This window comes from Oculina patagonica, chromosome 2 (genome assembly GCF_052425735.1).
Source record: "Oculina patagonica isolate OP01 chromosome 2, crgOcupat, whole genome shotgun sequence".
NCBI lineage: Eukaryota > Metazoa > Cnidaria > Anthozoa > Scleractinia > Oculinidae > Oculina > Oculina patagonica.
The window spans coordinates 1,022,299-1,043,008 of NC_135759.1; the positions used below are offsets into that span (position 1 = coordinate 1,022,299).

At 36.7% G+C, this 20,710-nt stretch overlaps 3 protein-coding genes across 7 annotated transcripts in view; all 3 read left to right on the forward strand.

The window, feature by feature from the left end:
- LOC144642510 (acid-sensing ion channel 2-like) overlaps positions 1 to 4,647 on the forward strand; it is a 20,874-nt gene extending 16,227 nt beyond the window's left edge. Inside the window, exon 7 of the mRNA XM_078501475.1 lies at positions 4,410 to 4,647. Within this exon, the coding sequence (XP_078357601.1) occupies positions 4,410 to 4,479 (70 nt within the window). The 3' untranslated portion in view covers positions 4,480 to 4,647. The remainder of the gene's footprint in view (positions 1 to 4,409) is intronic.
- LOC144642515 (acid-sensing ion channel 2-like) overlaps positions 1 to 12,122 on the forward strand; it is a 21,015-nt gene extending 8,893 nt beyond the window's left edge. Inside the window, exons 1-6 of one of the 3 annotated variants that reach the window (XM_078501483.1) lie at positions 6,466 to 7,478; positions 7,806 to 7,968; positions 8,596 to 8,658; positions 9,110 to 9,335; positions 9,624 to 9,715; positions 10,336 to 12,113. In XM_078501483.1, the coding sequence (XP_078357609.1) occupies positions 6,594 to 7,478; positions 7,806 to 7,968; positions 8,596 to 8,658; positions 9,110 to 9,335; positions 9,624 to 9,715; positions 10,336 to 10,475 (1,569 nt within the window). In that variant the 5' untranslated portion in view covers positions 6,466 to 6,593 and the 3' untranslated portion in view covers positions 10,476 to 12,113. Of the gene's footprint in view, positions 1 to 6,465; positions 7,479 to 7,805; positions 7,969 to 8,595; positions 8,659 to 9,109; positions 9,336 to 9,623; positions 9,716 to 10,335 lie in introns of those variants that run through there. The other 2 variants (XM_078501480.1, XM_078501482.1) reach the window with 2 other exon arrangements.
- Positions 1 to 19,936, forward strand: part of LOC144642512 (acid-sensing ion channel 2-like) — a 21,445-nt gene extending 1,509 nt beyond the window's left edge. Inside the window, exons 1-6 of one of the 3 annotated variants that reach the window (XM_078501478.1) lie at positions 12,961 to 13,974; positions 15,580 to 15,742; positions 16,480 to 16,542; positions 17,010 to 17,235; positions 17,690 to 17,781; positions 18,170 to 19,936. In XM_078501478.1, coding sequence (XP_078357604.1) covers positions 13,045 to 13,974; positions 15,580 to 15,742; positions 16,480 to 16,542; positions 17,010 to 17,235; positions 17,690 to 17,781; positions 18,170 to 18,309 — 1,614 coding nt within the window. In that variant the 5' untranslated portion in view covers positions 12,961 to 13,044 and the 3' untranslated portion in view covers positions 18,310 to 19,936. Of the gene's footprint in view, positions 1 to 1,533; positions 1,697 to 2,603; positions 2,667 to 3,140; positions 3,788 to 3,875; positions 3,975 to 12,960; positions 13,975 to 15,579; positions 15,743 to 16,479; positions 16,543 to 17,009; positions 17,236 to 17,689; positions 17,782 to 18,169 lie in introns of those variants that run through there. The other 2 variants (XM_078501477.1, XR_013568741.1) reach the window with 2 other exon arrangements.
- The last annotated feature ends 774 nt before the right edge of the window (positions 19,937 to 20,710 follow it).

Sequence of the window (20,710 nt, forward strand, 5' to 3'; positions counted from 1 at the left end):
ATGGAATTTTAACTTCTTTATCATTTGTCAAACTCGCAAGATTGAATCAATTTTCAAGCTGAAAGACAAAAACATTCATCCGTCGCACGTCATTTAGAAAGGCCCATGTATTTGTGGACAAACATCTATGCATTTGGCGAAACAGCTCGCAACCTGGAGGTTCGTGTCAACGAGCATTCAGATGTTAATGGCAGTCGAAGCCAGCTAAACACATTAAGAATCACCCAAATCACAAGTTTTCGTTTGACGTTCTATCCACCGCTTATTCATGAATGAATAGGAGAATAAAAGAAGCGTTTGTTACAAGAATAGGCTGAATACCACTAAAAGTTCTTTTAGGATCAATGTAAATTTTCTTTAGAAAATAAGAACCTATTAAGAACCTAAATTGCCTAAATTTGTGTTAACTACCATTCATTCATATATAAGAACCTCTTAACGCTAACCTGGAAAAATTAGGTTCTTACTCGCGGGTTCTCACTGTACATGTATGCATCATGCATCCATGCATCCATGCACCCATGCCTGCCTGCATGCATGCGTGCATGCATGCATCCATCTATCCATCGAGAAAGACATTTTTTCAAGAAAGATTGGCAGTTTGGTATATAATCTTAGCACTTTAGGAAGGAACCTAGCCTTACCTGTAGTTAAAACAGACTACTACCGAAAACGTTTCACTTATACTGGAGTCAAGATCTGGAATGCATTGCCAGACGATCTGAAATACGAAAAATCCATGAAAGTTTTTAAAAAGAAACTAGAATCTTTCAATCTCCCTGTCGATCTTTAGAATAGTTTGTAAAAACGTTTGATCCTTTTTTGTTCATAGACATTTATATAGATAATTGTATATTGTAATCTAGTCACTTTTTAATTTAATTAATATATTAATTGACTGCTTTTGTGAAAAACAAAAGTGCAATTATTTGTAATTTTTGAACAAAGCTACCGTCGTTAAATAAAGTTTTCTATCTATCTATCCATCCATCCATCCATCCATCATCCATCCATCCATCCATCTATCCATCCATTCATCCATCCATCTTGCCTGCCGGCCACCAAGCCGGCAAGCCGGGCAGGCAAGTAGGTAGGCGGACTGGCAGACAGGCAGCCAACCAGCCTGAAAAATCCACAGCCCACCAGCAGGCCAGTCATTGAGTCAGCCAGCTAGCCGGCCATATACAGCTATAATTCCAGAAAGGTTGTCGGTATAAAGCACAAAAGTGCACGCGACAAAACCGAAAGGTGGTCTGGGTATTCTGTGAAATTTTGCATATTGGCCTAGAGGAAACGAACAAGTTGGTATTTTTGCAGGTGGAGACTTTGTCTTTCCTTTCAGGAGGAATTTTTTTGTAGCTTTATTATTAGTATTTAGCACGTGCGGTAACCTTTCTCGAATAAGCTGTATGTCACATGATTAAAGATGTTGATCAACGCAGCTCGCCAGCGAGTCTACCAGCCACGCTTGACAAAGGTACTTGGGTTGTTTGAATAAAAATGCTTTACTGTTATCAAATCACTTTCTTGCAGATAATTAACCTGGAACATCCCTATGCGACCAAATGCACGAGAAGATCCCTTGATGTGTTTAACAGCGACTCTTATAGTGCCTATACTAAAGCAGCTTGTCTGTTGAAATGTCGGAATGATTACACTATCAAAACTTGCGGCTGTACTCCACCTAAATTTAAAGGTATGGCTTCGATTAAAAGCTAGTCCAATGCCATTTAGGAAACTGCAAAAGTAAAGTGGACGTCGTTCTTTAAGACTTAGGAATGTCTGTTAAGATGTAATATTTATCCTTCACATCGAGTCAAACGTCCAGGCAATTTGTAGTCAGACAATCAAATACCATGGCCCGCTTTTCCCGAAATCCCCTCTCTTGCCCTGAAATGTAAAACGCATTCTTGAAACCAGAATTCTCAAATTGTACTTTGTACTTTGAATTCTCAGTATCGTAAGATGTAATATTTATCCTTCACATCGAGTCAAACGTCCAGGCAATTTGTAGTCAGACAATCAAATACCATGGCTCGCTTTTCCCGAAATCCCCTCTCTTGCCCTGAAATGTGAAACGCATTCTTGAAACCAGAATTCTCAAATTGTACTTTGTACTTTGAATTCTCAGTATCGTACAATACATGGTAGTTTTAGACGCAATATGCCCCCCAAAAAATTATCCCGGCAACGCTCCTAGAAGAATTGTATAAAGTCATGGGTAGGAAAAAACTGCTGGGAGTCGAACTCAAAGATAACTATTTAGATGAAGCTATTGAGTAGCTCTTTCATGTTTTTTGTTTATCATGCTGTCAAAGTTGATTAACTTTTAATTTTGTGGATAATTCCTAGTGTTGGGCCATTACATTAAAGGTTATAGGCAGATAGGGAAAGGTGGCTCTTACCTCAAAATCTTGAATTCATCCCAAAGCTCTGTGACAGCGCAACATTTAAGTGGAGTCTTTTTGACAATTATTCTTGTAGCAATCCTGAGCTTTGAATTTTAGCATGACCGACTAATGTCACGGGACTGAAGATGTAGATTGTGTCTGTATTATGTTTAATGAAAGCTAGAATTAACCATTGTTTTCTCTTTTTTATAGCCGACGATTCAGTTCCTATCTGCGCACCGAATGACACAGTTCTCTGTGTTTACCGATCATATGGTATGTCAATCTTTTCTTTCATATACTATGGAGAGTACACTTGCGTAGAACCAAACGAAAGCGACCATTTCTGAACAATCAACTAAAGGAAATAATGTTATAAATCAATCAGATATCAGCCAAATGACAATGAGATTTCTTTTTACTTCCGAGTGGTCAAAAGATATAGTAGGTTTTCTCTGACCGGATAGAAAACACGCCACGATTTTTAGAGCGCCTTCGAGTTTGAACAAGTATTGGGCAATTATTTCTCCTTTTGATGACGGTTTGATCATTTTTTGCTCAATACATGGCATGTCTAATCTAATCACGTATATCTTATCTGTCTCCAAAAGTCATACTTATCACTCTAACCTTTTCCTTACAGCCCTTTCCTTTCGACTAAAATGATATTTTGCGGGTTTTTTTTCACATTCAGTTCTCCCAGACCTATCTTATCAAATCTTAACTATATAAAATAACTTGCTATGGCAGAAAAGTTTGGCGCTTCTAGCAAGAAGAATGAATGCGAGAAGAACTGTCCGGAGCCCTGTGAGCAGGTGGAATATAAGACTTCCTTCTCTTACAGTGGACTGCAGAGGGAAGTTCTTATTGAACATCTCATGTCTTTCCTTAACGGCACTGAGAAGTTATCAGTTGATCGAGCGATCTACAAACCTCTTCTGAACATGACGAGAGCTGAGAGGGAGAAATATATAGAGTAAGTGTTATTTGGTTGTTTTGATTTAAATCTGTTCATAATGATTGACACGTTGGTCCCCAGATTGAGTTGTTGGGTTAGAGGCTTGCTTTGTGTCAACACTTTGCGTTCTTTGGTAAGAATCTTTACGGCTCTCACAAAGCCGATATTCCCACTGGCGTTCAATGACTCAACCAGGAACCGGAACTATTAGAACAATCTAACAATTCTTTAAGGGGAATGCGGGCGGGGAAAGGGTAGGACCTGGGATGGTTCATTCTCCCATCTGAAAGACAAGACGATGCTAGCAAATACCGACGGGATTCATCGTTCGTTAGCTGTGCCATTTCGAACCGAAGACTCTTTACTTAAATTATGTACTTTCAATGTTTTACAGAACAAAAACAGAACCTATGAAACTTAAAAAAGTACAACTTTAATTGTACTTGTTTGTTTATTAATTCTTGTTTGACCATATACACAAGGTTCACAAACATGTGATTCTAGATCCTTGTTGTATTTTTCCGCAGCGACAACATTGTTTCCTTGGACATCTATTTTGAAGATCTAAGCTACGACATCATTGAGCAGACTCCTTTGTATGAGATCTGGGCACTGATTGGTAAGTTCTACAATTGTCTGTTCATCTTTTGATGACATAGGGCAGAAAAGGAGGAAAGCTCTTTCTTAACTAAGCACAGCTTACTTTGACCATAACGTTTGTAATTCTGCAGGCACCACATTGTTATTATGATGAAGTCCAGTGTCCTTGTTTTTTGCAAGTGTTCCTTGGCTACGACGTATATCTGGCGTTTTTTTAAGCAAAATAAAGTGCGTCGAAATATATAGACAGCATAGAAAGCTTTTATTGCTTTTTGGACGCATACGAACAGTGACCTTGACCCAGTTGAGACACTGTCGTGACAGCTGGCATTGAGGATAAGACTGACATCAAGTAATTAAATACCACACCCTCCCCCTAAACAGTTGGGATAGAGTGCGAACAATAAAATTGGAAAATTAAGTCCAATGTTTTTTTCAAAAACTGCACCATCTATTACTTACATCCTTAGAAGAATCTCTCACTTGTTTAATAGGAAACGGAAAACAAAAACCGTTCATTTAGTGAACTAAAGAGTTAACTAAATAAAATATGCATTGGTCATACGCAGAGCAAAATAAAAAAAACATATATTGCAGCCTAGTGTATTGTTATTTCTACCTAGACAGCATCCTTCTTTGAAGTGACTTGCAACTTGTTAAAAACGGTTTAAATAAAATAAAAGTTCCCTTTTTTACTCTAATTCTAGCACTCAGTACAATGTTCACTCCCGCGGCCGGGGAAGAAAAAAGCTTTTCGTGCTTTTTTCGGGAAAAATGTGCGAGGTTTGGTACCAAAATTTCAATGTAAATATTGTCATTATAATTAAAAAACTCTATTTTTAAGTTGTTTCAAGGATGCCTTGTTTTTATTTAGTTCTTTAGCTTTGCTTTCCTTCTTTAACCATTATTATGCTAAACCCGAATTTTTCTCGGGATTTGCACGTCAGGAGATTCATTTTTTTATGATATGCAACCAATACAGTTCGAATAGGTCTTTCCACACGACTGTCCATTTTGAACATCGACTGCATTCTGACAGAGCTAATTGACAAGAAAGTGATTAGCTTTTGGTGCAAAATTGGTGGTAAAATAGGCCAATATGCCAGTCCTTGATCAAGGTCTCCTTTCCAGGGTTTTTCCTTGATAAATATCAAACCTTTTCAGGCCGGAAGAAAGGATGTACAGAGAAGATTGTAGCGAGAATAAAAAGGCAGAGAAAAACGATGAGGAAAGAAGGAAAGAAGCAAGGAAAAACAATCAGAACAGTTCCGCCAACAAGTCCACATTTTGGCTTATGCGCATGCGCCAAAGAAAAATGTTTCACATTTTTACATAAAATCTTCATTAAAATCTTGCCGTGCAGTGTGAGAAAGTGCATTTCTAGCAAAGTTAAGCGAAATTTAGCACCGTAGCGCCAGAAAAGCAATTTAAAGGTTAAAAAGACGTGTTTTTTTGAGTAATTTCGCCACTTAAAGAGTTAATTCCGTTCCTGGAGGCTTGAGCCAACATAGTTTTCACGTTGGTTGAGTTAAAATCAGCTCAAAACAATGAGAACTGCTGGTCATTTTTGTCGGACGTGAGACTGTTTGTCGTCAATCTTTCAAAGGAAATAAAAACAAAAGGGAAAAAGTAAATATTTGATTAACTATAAAATGAAAGCAACATGATATTAAATTTTAATGATATGTAGCAGTGCTTATGTCAGAACGGTAATTGGACGTTTTTAAATTTGGAGTTGCCGGGGAGCTGTATGGAAGCATTGGAATCAATAAAATTATTTTTTTTTCGAGAATGTCTAACATAATCGCAATTTGGAATGCCAAAGTTTTTTTTTAAAAAAATTCTAATGAATAATTTTCTCAAAATAATAATAATGAAATACAATCAAACCTCGATAATTTCAACTTGTCATCATTATGCGTGCTAAGATGTATTGTTTCTCAGCATGCAGTATTAGTTTTTATTGAAAGAGTCTATTTTTTGAAAATGATTTAATTAAATTTCAAATCCTGAAAGACTTTCGCAAAAAGAATGGTATAAAAAGCTAAACGTCTCAAATGCAACAGCAAGCAGGAAAACTAAAAAACGTCGTTAGGTACAGCATGGTATTATATTTCTTGTTTTTCATTATTTTCCAGAGCAAGTTTCGAATAAAAGAAGCATACAAACAGGACTTCAACGTTAATGACAAGGGTATATTAAAAACTGTTCATGAATTTGCATTTCTATATCAAATGGTAAACAAACGTAATAAAGCTACACTGATCTAAACGACTTTATTTTTGAAAAAGGGGGTTTTCTTTATATTTTATCACTTTCAAGACTAAAAAACCCTAAGATCAAGTTCTCAATGAATTTCAATAAACGAAAGCAGAGAAGCAATTTGACAATTTCTGAAATAAGCAATTTTATGACGTTACTTAGAATCGAATCATTTCCATAACTAAAGATTTTTTTATATAAAAAGACATCTGGTAATCTATAGTCAGTCAGTTTATTAAAGACGGCGCCCGTATCGCCATGGATTAAAAGATCTACCAATTTAATTTTAAAACGTTTCTAGAAATCAAAAAAATCACGCAAAGTTCACGCCTACTTTTAAATTTAAGAAAAAATGTCAAGGTGAATAACAGCACAGTGTTGGGATGGATGATCTCAAAATACACGAGTCAAGAAACAAGGGCATCAAACATAAAAAATCAAACGCCGACCATGTTGAAATGGAAGAATTGAAGTCCTTCGCTCAGGAAACAACTCTACACGGTGCCAGGTTTTTGTTCGCTGACAACTTTTTCAGAAGAGTGGTTTGGGCTTTTGCAGTTGTAGCAAGCCTCGGTTACTGCGGCTATCAAGTTAGCATCTGTGTGACCGCATTTAATGAACGGCCCTTCAACACAAAAATAACAACAAACATCAGTTCAGATGGTAGCGAGCTTACATTCCCTGCTGTAACAATTTGTAATCTCAATGCCTTCAACGCGCGAAGATACAGGCAATTATTTTCGGATCCTTCTAACAGAGGGATAATCGAAAAGAAACTTGAAGACATTTCTCTTATGTCAAAAAGGTCGAAAGAGATATTAAACGAAGACTTCAAAAAACGCAATCCAGAACTTTTCGCTCGCATAAAAACGACCAAAGAATTAAACAAATACCAAGGGATGCTGAGTCATCAGTTAGAAGAAATGATTTTACCAAGTAGCTCGCAGTTCGAATCATGCTCTATCAATGGAAAACACTGCGACGCAAATAACTTTACCAGCTACCTAAGCCCTATGTTTGGAAAGTGCTTCACGTTTAATTCTGCAGAAGGCAACAATTCACCGTTATTTGCTACGTTGGCCGGTCAAAACAGTGGTTTGAAGATTCGACTGAATATTGAAAGGGATGGCTATCTGCCAAATACTCTTATCCCCTTTGCAGGGCTTGCAATTCTGATACACGATCAAAAAACATTTCCTATTGTGGAAGAGTTTGGCATCAAAATTCAACCAGGCGTATCTACCCTTTGTGCAATAAAAAGAAAAAAGGTAAGTGCAGAAAAGGTTTGATAATACATGCTTCCATTTAGTCTATCCATGCATTTCCATACATACTTGCATCCATCCATCCATCCATCCAACCAGCAAGACAGCCAGCCAGCAAGCCAGCAAGGCAGGCAGCAGGCAGGCAGGCAGTGAAGCAGGCAAAAAGATTCAGAGCTTACCAGCAAGCCAGTCTCTAAGTCAGCCAGCTTGCCGGCCACATATATGTTGATCAACCCAGCTCGCCAGTGAGTCTAGTACCAGCCATGCTTGACAAAGGTACTTGGGTTGTTTGTATATTTGCTTTACTGTTATGAAATCACTTTTTTGTAGATAATAAACTTGGAACATCCATATGCAACCAACTGCACAAGAAGATCCCTTGATGTGTTCAACAGCGACTCTTACACGGCTTATACTAAAGCAGCTTGCCTGTTGAAATGTCGGAATGACTACACTATTAAAACCTGCGGCTGTACTCCACCTAAATTTAAAGGTGTGAACTTGATTTAATCGAGGAAAGTGTGATATTAATCTTTCACACCGAGTCAAACGTTCAGGCAATTAGTGGTCAGACACTAGAATACCTTGGCCCGCCTTTTCTCGGAAAGAAACCCCTGTCTTGCCTGGAAAATTAAACGCATTTAGCTATAATTCGTTAATTGTACAGTATTTTAATACGCATGGTAAATTTTGATGCAATATGCTCCCAAAAGAATCCCGGCAAAACTCCTTGAAAAATTGTATAAAATCATTGTTAGGAAAAATCTTCTGGAAGTCAGACTCATAGCGTGAGTAACTACTTAGATAAAAGTTATCTTGTAGGTCTTTCATTTTTATTTTGTTTATTATGGTGTAAAGGTTGGATGTTACTTTAAAGTCTGTGGATAAACCCTAGTATAGGAGTATCGCATTGAGAGATATAGGGCAAGGTGGTTCTTACTTCGAAATCTCGAAATCATCCTGAAGCTCTACGACAGAGCAACATTTAAGCGAAGTCTTGTAGCAATTCTGAACTTTGAATTTTGCTTAGGGCTGATGTCACGGGATCGAAGATAAAGATTGGGTTTTTATTTTATGTTTTATGAAAGCTAAAATTAACCATTGTTTTCACTTGTTATAGCCGACGACTCAATTCCCATCTGTGCACCGAATGACACAGTGCTCTGTGTTTACCGATCATATGGTATGTCAATCTATTCCTTAATAAACTGTGAAACGTTAAAACCGACGCAAAGCTTAATGAAAGCGACCATAACTGAGAAATCATAACTAAAGTAATTAACGTTATGAACCTAAAGGAAATCAGCCAAACGAGAATGACTTTCCGGATTACTTATACAGCAGGTTTCCCCTGATTGGTTGAAAAACATGCCACGATTTGTGAACAATTATTTCTCCTTTTGAATTTGCAATTGATGGATGTCTGTTTGATCAGTTTTGCTTAATACATGTCCATGTTTTAAGTCAGTACTCTGAATTGCCCGCTTTTTATTAATTATTAATTTGTCTTCAGACGATTCACATTTTTCATTTTTAACTTTAACTTACAACCTCGCCTTTTGAACTAAAATAATACTTCCGTTTTTTACTATTCAATTCTCCCAAGTCTAACTTAACGAATCATACACTTGCAGAAGAGTTTGGCGCCTCGAGCAAGAAGAATGAATGCGAGAAGGACTGTCCAGAGCCCTGTGAGCAAGTGGAATACAAGACTTCCTTCTCTTATAGTGGACTGCAGAGGGAAGCTTTTATTGAACCTCTTCTGTCTTTTCTTAACGGCACTGAGAAATTACCAGTTGATAGAGAGATCTATAAACCACTGTTGAACATGACGAGAGCTGAGAGGGAGAAATACATAGAGTAAGTGTTTCTTGGTTGTTTTGATTTAACCGAACCCGCTTAAAATCAGGTAGAAGCGACTAGTCCCTCAGGGTGGAATGCTAAGTCGAACAAGCATTAGCAAATCTACCAAGTCAACTATAGTTGTATTTTCTTGTGTTTCATAGGTTGTTTCTTTGTTCTGTAAATCATTAAAGAGAAAGTAACAGTAAAACCTCTTCCGAGCCTAATAGCACATTACAGCTTGTTCCTCAGGATAGGCTGGTTTACAAACATGTAATTCTAGATCCATGTTGTACTTTTCCGCAGCGACAACATTGTTTCCTTGGACATCTACTTTGAAGATCTAAGCTACGACATCATTGAGCAGACTCCTTTGTATGAGATCTGGGCACTGATTGGTTAGTACTGCAATTGTTTCATTTGTTCATCCTTTTAACATGTCAAAGGGCAGAATGAAAGGTAACTTTTCTAATTGGCTGTATTGTCCTTATTGCGAAGTCCTTTTGTCTTGTTCGTAAAAGCGTCTTTCCCAGCACATATTTTATCCATGGTTGATTTCAGGCTTAATTTCTTACTTGAAAGAAACTTTAAATAATAATAATTGACTTTAAATAGTAATAAATGACTAAAGTGCATGGGAAATATAGACAAGATAAAGATGACTAAGACAGCTCATCGACAGGTTTTGGACACGTTTTTGCGTGCATTTGGCAAAAATGATCTCTACTAACATTTTAATTAAGCTCTTGTCGTGTTGAGCGAATAGATTGCTTAATGGGGAGATATCTCAGTTGAACCACCCTTCTGGCGGCCGGTTTGGAGAAAAAGAAGACAATAACGCTACCCCTCCCCCCTAAGCAACTTTGAATGACTGCGAACAACGGCATTTAAAAATCTAGGTCAACCTTTTTCCAAAAATGTACCATGCATGACTTAGACTTTTTGACTATGACTTTTTTATTAGTCACTTTTTGTCCGTTTGTGTATATTAGAACTAATTTGTTCTCTTTTCCATCAGGAAACTTGGGAGGAACTTTTGGCCTTTTCCTGGGAATGAGTCTTCTGACTGTTCTCGAGTTCCTGGACTTTATCTGCAGGAAGATCTCTCATTTGTGTCATTATAACCGGAAAGCAAGAACCGTTAATGTAGAGAACTGAATATCTCAGAGTTTACTGAAATTGCTCATACCAGAAACTCATAAAGTGGTTGAAACGTGTAACGCGTGTTCACAGCGTCTGAATATTCAGTTTTGCTAAGTATCATATTTGGCAACATGAAGAGTTTGTACGCGAATGCTTTACACACGTTTTGATACACGAAACAACATTTTTGGTCTCGTGGTGGGCAACTTGCATTCCGAAATAAACGACCGACGTAAATTTCTTACACTGAGAGACTAAAGAAATTCATTTAAGTGTATCCAAGTGAAGTTCTCCAGGCTACTTAACGACGATAAAGCAGGGGAGTTACACCAAATTCAACTTTATTCAAACAAGTTTGTTCAAAAACAAGATTACGCGCGCCATCGAGCGCGAGCGCTGTAAATTTATTTTTGATTGATTAGTGTTTTCTCCTGATTTTCCAAATATGGTACTTAATGGAACGAATGTGCAAAAGCGTTGTACAATGCAAATCATAGGTAGTTACACGTTTTAACCCTTATTGGTTTCTGCTCATACGCAGAGCACACTTTGTGTACAGAAAAAATATATATTTCAGCCTCGTGTATTTGGCCATTGCATAAAACAAGATGTGTTTGTCTAACTACATTGCATACTATCTTGAAAAAATTGGCGACGCGATGGAATTTGTCAATTATCGAATGCTGTTGAAACAAAATAAACTTATTACACTGATTAGAGCACTCTATAAAATGTCCCTGTCCTCAGGTGAAGAGGATGGATAATATTTATTGTAAAAGGGACACTGTCACCAGTCTCCCTTAAAAATCTCAAGAGCCTAAAGACATATGTAATCTACGAATAGAAGTCCAATTTTTGTTAAAAATTACCATGAAAGTACAACAAGCGATAAACAAGTGATATTATTGTGATGCCATCATGAACTTTAAATCTCAACTTAAAAAAGTCAGGCTTTTTTCAGGTTTCATCCTTTTTGACTAAAAAAACACCTGAAAATTATTATGGCTCCCTTTTTCCTTAAAAAACAATTTACTTTATATCAAAATTTTGATGTACTAGGTGCATTTCATGTACGAGAAGGCCTATTCACCAATTTTAGTTCTTTTTACCGAAAACATTAAAATCCTTGTGACAGTGTCCCTTTAGCACGGTTAAATTATCAGCTTTTTAAAAAACTACTACACATAATCCTACATTAATATTAAAAATTCTCATTATAAGCTATTTAAAGAAGAAGCTGCTTTCTACGAATGCCGTGTCTTTACTTGTTTAAATAAACCTTTAGGTTGTCCAAAGGACTCGGCTTGTCTTTCGTTGGAAGGGAGATTCCATAAGATTGCGCCGCTATAGGTAATAGTTTGTGCGCGGAAGATTTTCGCACCTTTATAGAGCAAAGCGTGCGTGATTTGGTGCCACTTATGGGTTATTCAGTTTCAAATGTAAATATTGTTGTTTTAGAGTCCATTTTATTTTAATTAAATGCACACTTTTGAAAGTCGTTTTAAGGATCCTTGGTTTTAATTAAGAGCTTTATTTTAATTTCGTTCCTGAAGGCTAGATCAAATAGTTTGCAGGTTAGTTAAAACAAAGATCAGCCCAAAACAAAGACAAACGAAGTGATATTTGATAAACTGAAAAAAGTAAGCTTTTAGTGCATATGTCAAAAGGATTAACTGTACGTTTTTAAATTTGGAGTTGCCAGGGAGTCGTACTGAAGCATTGGAATTATAAAAAAAAAGTGAAAGGGGAAGCTCGGGGAAGACTGCGACGATCACGATTTGAATGATTTGAATGTTGCTCGTGCGAAGAGTTTTTTTTTTTAAAAACAGAGTTCTCATAATTATAAACACTGATAGTAAAATAATAAAACACAATAATAAAACATAATGAAGCATCGCTCCTGACTTGAGTAAAGTGGGTGACATGACTTCAACTTGGCATTATTATTATTGCACGCACAGGTTTATTGTTTTTCAATATTAGATATTGTGAAATGAAGGAGCTCCTCGTAAAAATGATTTCGTCAAATAAATCCGATGTAAAAAGATATATGAAATGCCTCAAATGCAACAACGGCCCGGGAAACTAAAAAAACACACACAAAAAGATCATAAGTAAGAATATTACAAACACGGTGTTGTTTCTATAATCTCGAGCCAAAATACACAAACGCTTTTAACGGTAATGCACAAGAAATTATAAAAATTGTTCACCGGTATTTGCATTTCTATATCTGAAAGTAAACAAAAGCAATTAAGCTAAACTGTTTTAAACGAATTTATTTTTAAAAACAAGTTTCTTTTCTACATTTTATTAGATTCAAGACAAAAAACTACCCCAAGATTATGGGTTTCATTTAACGAAAACGAACGAGAAATTTTACCACTTTTTACTATAAACAATTTTATGACGTTACCATAACATCATTACCATAGAGGAGATCACTAAAAACGAGACATCTGGTAATTTACAATCAGTTAGATATCGAAGACAGCGCCCGTGTCGCCGTGGATTGAAAGGTCTACCATTTCTAAAACGTTTTTGGAAAATCACAAAATCAAGCACCGCTCTCGCCTAATTAATCATGCAAGAAGATAAATTACAGGGTGAACAACAGCAAAGTGCTGGGATGAATGATCCAAACGTACACGAACCAAGAACCAAAGGAATCAAAGATAAAGAATCCGATTCCGACCACTTAACAATGCAAGGAATAAGCTCCTTCGCACAGGAAACAACTCTACACGGTGCTAAGTTTTTGTTCGCTGACAGCTTTTTCAGAAGACTGTTTTGGACTTTGGCAATGGTCGCGTGCCTCGGTTACTGCAGTTATCAAGTTAGCATCTGTGTGATTGCATTTAAAAAGCGGCCCTTTAACACGAAAATAGCATCTCACATCAGTGCTGATGGTAACGAGCTTACCTTCCCTGCTGTAACACTGTGTAATCTCAATGCCTTCAACGCTCGAAGATACAGGCGATTATTTTCGAGACCTTCTAACATAGAGAAAATCGAAAGGAAGCTTGAAGACATTTCTCTATTGTCAAGAAGGTCTAAAGAGATTTTAAACGAAGACTTCAAAAAACGCAATCCAGAGCTGTTTGCTCGCCTGAAAACGACCAACGATTTAAACAAATACCAAGGGCTGCTGAGTCATCAGTTAGAAGAGATGTTTTTACCAAGTAGCTCGCAGTTCGAATCATGCTCCATCAATGGAAAACACTGCGACGCAAATAACTTTACCAGCTACCTAAGCTCCATATTTGGAAAGTGCTTCACGTTTAATTCTGCAGAAGGCGACAATTCACTGTTATTTGCTACGTTGGCCGGTCAAAACAGTGGTTTGAAGATTCGACTGAATATTGAAAGAGATGGCTATCTGCCAAATACTGTAATCCCCTTTGTAGGGCTTGCAATTCTGATACACGATCAAAAAACATTTCCTATCGTGGAAGAGTTTGGCATCAAAATTCAACCAGGCGTATCTACCCTTTGTGCCATAAAAAGAAGAAAGGTAACGAGTGCAGAAAGCTTTGATAATACAGTGAATATGCGCGACTAGGAACCCAACATTTAAGAACCTGTTAGGCTAAAAATGGCAAATAAAATTCCTCTATTTGTTAGAAACTATTAAGCCTTAGATTTGGAAAAAAGTTCTTTTTCTTCTAAAACTGATTTAAAATGTTTACTTTGTGAAATAAGTTTGGACAAATCATTACTCTGTATATGAAAATTAAGGTTAAAAGCTGTTGAAAATATGACCTAACGTTTTCGATCATGATCAATTTGATCATCATCAGAGTGAAAATTTGCATCAAGCTGGGTGTTTTTATAGTTTAGGCTTTATCCGGTACGTAATGCCAGTTTCCATTGGGAACAAGGTTAGGTCAAATGATTGGACTAAATGTTTGTTAAGTTCAGGATGGAAACGTGCGATGTAAACGCTTTTTTTATTCTCCTTTTTATCCATGAATTAGTGGTGGTTAGAACGTCCCACGAGAACTTGTGAATTGAGTGATTTTAAATGTGTTTAGCTGGCTTCGACTGCCCATTAACATCTGAATGCTCGTTGACACGAACCTCCAGATTGTGTGTGCTGTTTCGCCAATATATGTTTGTCCACAAATACATGTGCCTTTCTAAATGACGTGAGACGGATGAATGTTTTTGTCTTTTGGTTTGAAATTTGATTTAATCTTGCGCGTTTGCCAAATGATAAAGAAGTTGAAATTCCATTTGGAGTATGTTTTTAGTTTCTTTATGTATCAGTATATTTTACTTTCCACTTCATTTTTGCTGCAGAATGGTCTGACAGATTCCGATTTTAGTACTTTCATCAAACCAATGGACAGGAATTATTGTCTCCACACCTCTTGAGTTTTCAAACTCATAAATATCTTGATTTACAAATTTAGCAGGATATCTAGATTTGATGAACGATTGTTTGATGACTTTAACTTAACTTCTTCTTTCCAATTAGTGGCTATTCGTTTTGCGAGATGTGAGGCTCCTAGAATGCTAAAATCTACATCTACATTTATTAAGTTGATAACATCGTTTAAGACATCACATCAACTATAAAAAAAAAGTACAAAATAAAAACAAAATGCCAAATGATAAAAATGAAGCGAAGAGTAAAAGATTCATAAAGAAACAGTAAGCACATACATCAAATAGAATTTCAACTTCTTTATCATTTGGCAAACACGCAAGATTGAATCAATTTTTAAACCAAAAGACAAAAACATTCATCCGTCTCACGTCATTTACAAAGGCACATGTATTTGTGGACAAACATATATTGGCGAAAAAGCACACAACCTGGACTAGGTTCTTGTCAATGACCATTCAGATGTTAATGGGGAGTCGGAGGCAGCTAAACACATTAAGAATCACCCAAATCACAAGTTCTCGTGGGACGTTCTAACCACCGCTTATTCATGGATGAATAGGAGAATAAAAAAAAGCGTTTTACATCGCAGCCAAGTTACAATCCAGAACTTAACAAACAAGTCCAATCACTTGACCTAACCTTGTTCCCCATGGGAACAGGCATTACGTAACGGATTGGGTTGTTTGTATAAGGTTGTTTTACTGTTATCAAATCACTTTCTTGCAGATAATTAACCTGGAACACCCGTATGCGACCAACTGCACAAGAAGATCCCTTGATGTGTTCAACAGCCATTCTTACACCGCCTATACGAAAGCAGCTTGTCTGTTGAAATGTCGGAATGACTTCACTATCAAAACCTGCGGCTGTACTCCACCTAAATTTAAAGGTATGACTTCGATAAAAAGCTAGTCAATGTCATTTAGGAAAGTGCAAAATAAAAGTGGACGCCGTTCTCTAGGACTTAGAAATGTCTGTTAAAATGTAATATTTATCTCTCACAACGAGTCTCATGTCCAGACAATTTGTAGTTATACACCCAAATATCTTGGCCCTCTTTTCCCGGAAACCCCACTCTTGCCCTGAAATGCGAAATCCAGAATCCTCTAATTGTACAGTATCTTGCAATACATAGTAGTTTATGATGCAATATGGTCTCAAAAGAATTCCTGCAACGCTTCGAGAGGAATTGTTTTAACTCGTGGGTAGGAAAAACCTGCTGGGAGACGAACTCATAGCATGAGTTAGTCTCTGAATTAAACCTAAATATAACTTTTAATTTTAGATGAAGCTATTAATGAAGTAGTTCTTTTATGTTTTTTTGTTAATTATGCTGTAAAAGTTGGGTTTAACTTGTAAGTCTGTGGATAATACCTAGTGTTGGACCATTACATTTAAGGTTAAAGGGCAAAGTGGTTCTTTCATCAAAATCTTGAAATCATCCTAAAGCTCTGCGATAGTGCAACATTTAAGTGAAGTCACTTTGACAATTATTCTTGTAGCAACCCCAAACTTTGAATTTTAGCAGAGCTGATGTCCCGTAATTGAAGATGTAGCTTGAGTCTTTTTTTATATTATGTTACTAGATGGAAGCTAGAATTGACCATTGTCTTTACTTTTTTATAGCCGACGCTTCAGTTCCGATCTGTGCGCCGAATGACACAGTTCTCTGTGTTTTCCGATCCTATGGTAAGTCAACCTATTCTTTAATAAAATAAGGGGAGGACGCGTTAAAACGGACACAAATCCTAATAATAGCAACTATATCTGAACAACTACTGCTGATGAAGAAATTACTATTGTGAACCATAAAGAAATCATCCAAATGATAACGAGTTTACTTTTTACTTCCAATAGTCGAAAGATATACAGGTTTTCCCTGGCCGGTTAGAAAACACGCCACGATTTTGTAAAGGCCTTCAATTTTAAACAAGTATTGGGCACATATTTCTCCTTTTGAATTTGATGGATGCTTGATCAGTTCAACATGGCATGTGTAACCTAATGCAGTATATCTTTTCTGTCTCCAGAAGTCACATTTATTATTCTTACCTCTGCCTTCCAACCCTTTCCTTTTGACTAAAATGATATTTTGCTTTTTTGTTTATTCATATTCCTCACGTTTATCTTATATATAAAATAATTTGCTACTGCAGAAGAGTTTGGCACCTCCAGCAAGAGAAAAGAATGCGAGAAGGACTGTCCGGAGCCCTGTGAGCAAGTGGAATACAAGACTTCCTTCTCTTACAGTGGTCTGCAAAGGGAAGCTTTCATTGAACCTCTTCTGTCTTTTCTCAACGGCACTGAGAAGTTACCAGTTGATCGAGCGATCTATAAACCTCTTTTAAACATGACGAGAGCTGAGAGGGAGAAATACATAGAGTAGGTGTTACTTGGCTGTCTTGATTTAACGCCGTTCATAGTGATTAACTTATAGGTCTACAGGTTGAGAGGTCCGGGTTAGCTAGAGGCTTATACCGTGGTTATTATTTTAGGTTCTTGGGCAAGATGTGTTACTCTCACAGTGCGCATGACTCAAACGGGGACTTATTGAAGTAGCGTAACAGTCTTTTGAGGGGGATGCAGGGTTGAGGGGGTGGGGGGGGGGGTGGGGGTAAGACCTGGCATGGACTATTCCCCCATCAGAAGGGCTATTTGATGCTAGCTGCAGCAGAACAAAAACAGAACCCATGAAACTAGAAAAAGTGCAACTTTACTACTTGTTTTAATATTAATTTTTGTTTGTCCATAATTTTGTAAGCATCTTAGGATCTTGGGACAGGGTTTATAATTATACAAACATGTAATTCTGGATTCATGTTGCATTTTTCCGCAGTGACAACATTGTCTCTTTGGACATCTATTTTGAAGATCTTAGCTATGATATTATTGAGCAGACTCCTTTGTATGAGATCTGGGCACTGATTGGTTAGTATAGTACTGCAATTTATATCAAGGAGCAGAAATGAGCAGAAATTTTTCTCACCAAATACAACATGCTGTGATCTATGTATTTCTGTACATTGGTATTATTGTGAAACCCTGCATAGGACTTGTTGCAAGTTTTGTTTGGTTACCGCGTATTTGCGGCGTTTTGTAGCACAGATATTGTAATCTCGATTAATTTCTTACCTCGTATATAAAGACAAGCCTCAAAACAATAATTAACTAAGGTGAGAAAACAAGAGGCCAAATTGATGATGATAAAAATTGGGACAGCCCCTGAAATTTGAAAGTTAGGCCCAATTTTTTTTCAAAATGCGCCATTCATAACTTTGCACGTTTAATTTTCTAATTCTTTTTCTTTTTCCACCAGGAAACTTGGGAGGTACCTTTGGTCTCTTCCTGGGAATGAGTCTTCTCACTCTTCTTGAGTTCCTGGACTTTATCTCGTGCAGAATTACTTATTTGTTGCTTGGAAAACAAAAACTAACACCCGTTAAAGCGGAGAACTGAATATCGTAAATTTAATTCGGATATGTTGTTGCTCATACCCAGAGCAGAATTAGTGCATTGAAGACCATGGCGCTTGCAGTCTTCCATATTTGGCTATTACATAATGCTGTCATTATCATAACAAAGCTAGAGTGGAAGCAATTGCTGTTTCCCTTGGAGTGTGGAGAATTTGGGATTTTATTATAGATTGTTATTCACCTTAAAAGACACTTAAAAAATTCTGGGATTTAAATTGTAGGTTACTGAGAGCCGTTCACTCAAAGTGCGTGCCGTAGTTGTGCTATTACTAAATCAGTAACAATTCGATTATTCGCTCTCGATTTCTAACGTGTGATAGTCAGGATAGTTGATGAGGGCTTCGCCCTCATCAACTATCACACATAGAAGTCGAGAGCGAATAATCTAATTGTTTTCGTATAAATCTACTAGACGTTCAAAACTTAACAACAAGTCAGGCTCTCGTTCTTATTGAATAATGATATAAATAGGTCAGGCCACACACGGATAATTGACAACTGCACCACATTGCATTGGATTCTCTGTGCGCGTTTGCATTTCATTCACGATTTATTGAAACCGTTAAAAAAAAGCCACGTTTTTTATTGTAAAATGATGATTGAAAGATGTAATGACGTACAAAGGCCCTGGAAGTCAAGTTTTTTTAAAAATTCGAAAACGTTAACGATTAGAAATTTCTTTAAAGTTGAACGAGTTGTTCGCAAGAAAGAAACCACATTACATTATTTAGCTTCTGTGTGCGCCTTTGCATTTCATTCACGATTTATTTAAACCGCCAGTTGCCCTAAATCGAACGAAAAGCCAGGATTTTTATTTTAAAATGACAATTGAAAAATATACTGACTTACAAAGGCCCTTTGGAAGTCAAGTTGTTTTAAATGTAGGAAACGTGAACGATTAGAAATTTATGAAAAGCTGAACGGGTCGCCCGCAAGGAAAAAAACCTCGAATTCGCATTCAATTTTGTTGCTTAATTTATTGATGCATAAAAAACTTGCAAGTTGAATCTGTTTAGCTTTTCTTTTACTGCTCCTCGATGTGGACGATGAAATTGTGTTGGGTTGCAAACCATTTTAAACTTGTCTTTAATTAGTATATAAAAAGACAAATGTATGGGAAATTAAAGACGTGACTGAACGATTTCTAGTCCAGCTACATCCTTCAAACTCGGCGAATAAAAGCGTTTGCCTAGTATCTTAACTTTACAACTCATAAGTTGTCCAGATTTCAATTTTTGTAAAAGATATTTGCCGTCGGATTCCCAGAGTAAAACACTGTAATCTCTAACTGCTTTGCCTACCCGTCAAGATGGCATCGAAAACCGTGATAAGGCCTATTCTACTTTTCGGCATTGTTGCGTAGGCCTTTATTCTTTCCCTATTTTTCAACCAGCTGTATAAACGCGTGATATTCCGCACGAAAGGAAGCACTGAAGTAAAAACAAATAGTGTTTATTTGAATAAAATTTGGACTCCAAAGTCATTTTCATTGTAGTGTTGTCTTTGTATTGACATCATTGAAGCGGACTTGTATAGCGGGTTGAATTTTCATCGAAATGCTGTGAATTTTGCGGTTGATATTTTATGGATCTTTTTGGCTTGAAATACAACCAGAAACAACAACAAAATATATTTAAAAAGCCATTGCAGTTTAAAATAAAGATAATTTAGGTAGCCAACGATGTTTTTTTGTTCTAGGTTTTTCTGATTAAATTTATAATTCCCAAAACTCCAGGAGTTAATAAATTATAATTTTTCAATTTTTTGAAAAAAAAAAAAAACACGTTGCGTTAAGCAAACAGAAGATTTTTTTTTTCAGTCAACATTATGCGGTTTTTAGCGGTCACTTAAAAGGAAAGCAAATTGACCTCAATTTGTTTCAGGGAAATTCAAACGTATCGCAAGTGTTTTAACGCGAGCTTAGAACTTTCTGAAAAATACTGCGAAGTGTTAAAACTGGCAGTGGTGTGGGGGGTGGGTTGGTTATTTTATAACCTGCATAGCTGCGAGTTTTGATGCCGCTCGTTGTCGCAGCTTGGCAGATTAGAATGAAAGAAAAAAAATATTCCTCAGAAAGACGTAACATCATCGCGAGTTGTATATCACTCGAGCGAGGGGCTGTTATTTATAAAGAGTTGAAATAAAAACCAATTTCTTTGAAAAAAAAAATAATAACATCACTTTTGATTTTATTGCTGAAGGTCACTTAAACTTAACACATATAGTTCGTTCTTTTAGAAGTGTAAGGGCGTAGAAAGTAAGAAGACCAGTTTTCTTTCTGAAGTTGTAATTTTCAAATCCAAAATGATATTAAAATAGTATTCTCTCAAATGCAATGGCAAACTGCTAAGCTAGCAATAATAATTTAAATACAAAGGTAAGTA